At 30.2% G+C, this 1,243-nt stretch overlaps 1 protein-coding gene across 1 annotated transcript; it reads right to left on the bottom strand.

Moving 5' to 3' along the window:
* Positions 1-286: 286 nt before the first annotated feature.
* Positions 287-991, bottom strand: LOC124421118 (glutamate receptor ionotropic, kainate 2-like; the record flags this gene model as incomplete). The annotated part of the gene is made up of 2 exons (XM_046955937.1): positions 560-991; positions 287-490 (listed from the first exon to the last, which is right to left on the bottom strand). Coding segments are annotated over exons 1-2 (627 nt in total), but the record flags the coding sequence as incomplete, so codon positions are not given.
* Positions 992-1,243: the final 252 nt, after the last annotated feature.

Raw genomic sequence — 1,243 nt, 5'->3', positions numbered from 1 at the left:
CAGACAAGTCTGATGTTAATCGTTTAATACTTCAGAAAATATGTCTAAAAGAAATTTATAATTTTCGTTAAAAATTCTGATAAAGTATAAAAATTATTTCAGAAAATTTCTGACATCAGACGTGTCTGAAAAAATTGTTTACTGGGATCATAATTTTATTAATGGGTTTTACGGCTAAATCGTGCTTCAACTATTGTGTGCATTAAAACCAAAATAAGAATTTGTGTGAACGCAAGCGTAGGTCTTTAAGTGTATTTTAAACATCATTATTTCAAATAATACATACCAATATTGTAATTACAACCAGAGTAACATTCATAGAACCCGTTTCGAAAAATAAGGAAGGTTCTGTAATATTAAGGCGACTCTGAGGTGACCATTCACCCACTTTTACAATCGAGTGTTGCTTTAATTTTACCAAATCCAATTTAAACTGTATTCGTCTACCTTCTTTAAATTGAATAGGGCCGGTCAAACCACGCCATTCCACCTGGATTAAAGTATTGGATTAAAATATGTTTTAATTATATTAATTTATGTCTAACAGATGTTTAATTACAGAATTAATATAATTTATCAAGCTTAGTCCGCCATCCCAAGGTTCCGCCTCGCTACATGTCATGTTCTTTAAGCGTAACGTATAAGATTGTTCCAAAGTTTGTAAACCAACGGCGAATATATTTACTGAATCAAATACTAAAGCTGGTTCTGTTCCAATTGTACGCCTCTTACGATAGTTTTCATTAAACATAGATTTTTCGTCGTGCGTTTTAAAATCCACATTCATTCTTGTTGTGTTGTCTGATAAGTTATTATTATACTTAAACGTCTCCATGTCTTTCAAAATTTCTTTAACTGCAACATCATTTACATCAACTAGTCGGTATGACGTTATATTAACAAAATTATACTTGAAATCCTCTAAGTCAAAAAGTTCAATGTCGAAGCTCGTAAATAAGTAATGATATTTATATTCATTCATTTGTAATCTTAAAATCTGAAAAATTCAAAAATATTAGCTGTTTTCACTCTTGGTAGTAAACTTTACTTAATTTATGGTTTCTGAATACATAAAATTAGTTAATAATGATTATAGTGATTCAAGCTTGTATGAAGAACAAAAATTGTCCGACAGGCTGCCCTTCTAGTATTGTTCTTTGGGTTGTAAAACTTAACAGGTACCGCAACGACTCCGAAGTTTTACAAGGGGAAAATGTATATTTTTTTAGTTTTTTTTTTTTTT

This window comes from Lucilia cuprina, unplaced genomic scaffold, assembly GCF_022045245.1.
Source record: "Lucilia cuprina isolate Lc7/37 unplaced genomic scaffold, ASM2204524v1 Scaffold_2010, whole genome shotgun sequence".
In the NCBI taxonomy this organism is placed as follows: Eukaryota; Metazoa; Arthropoda; class Insecta; order Diptera; family Calliphoridae; genus Lucilia; species Lucilia cuprina.
This window is presented reverse-complemented; position numbering and strand designations above follow the sequence as displayed.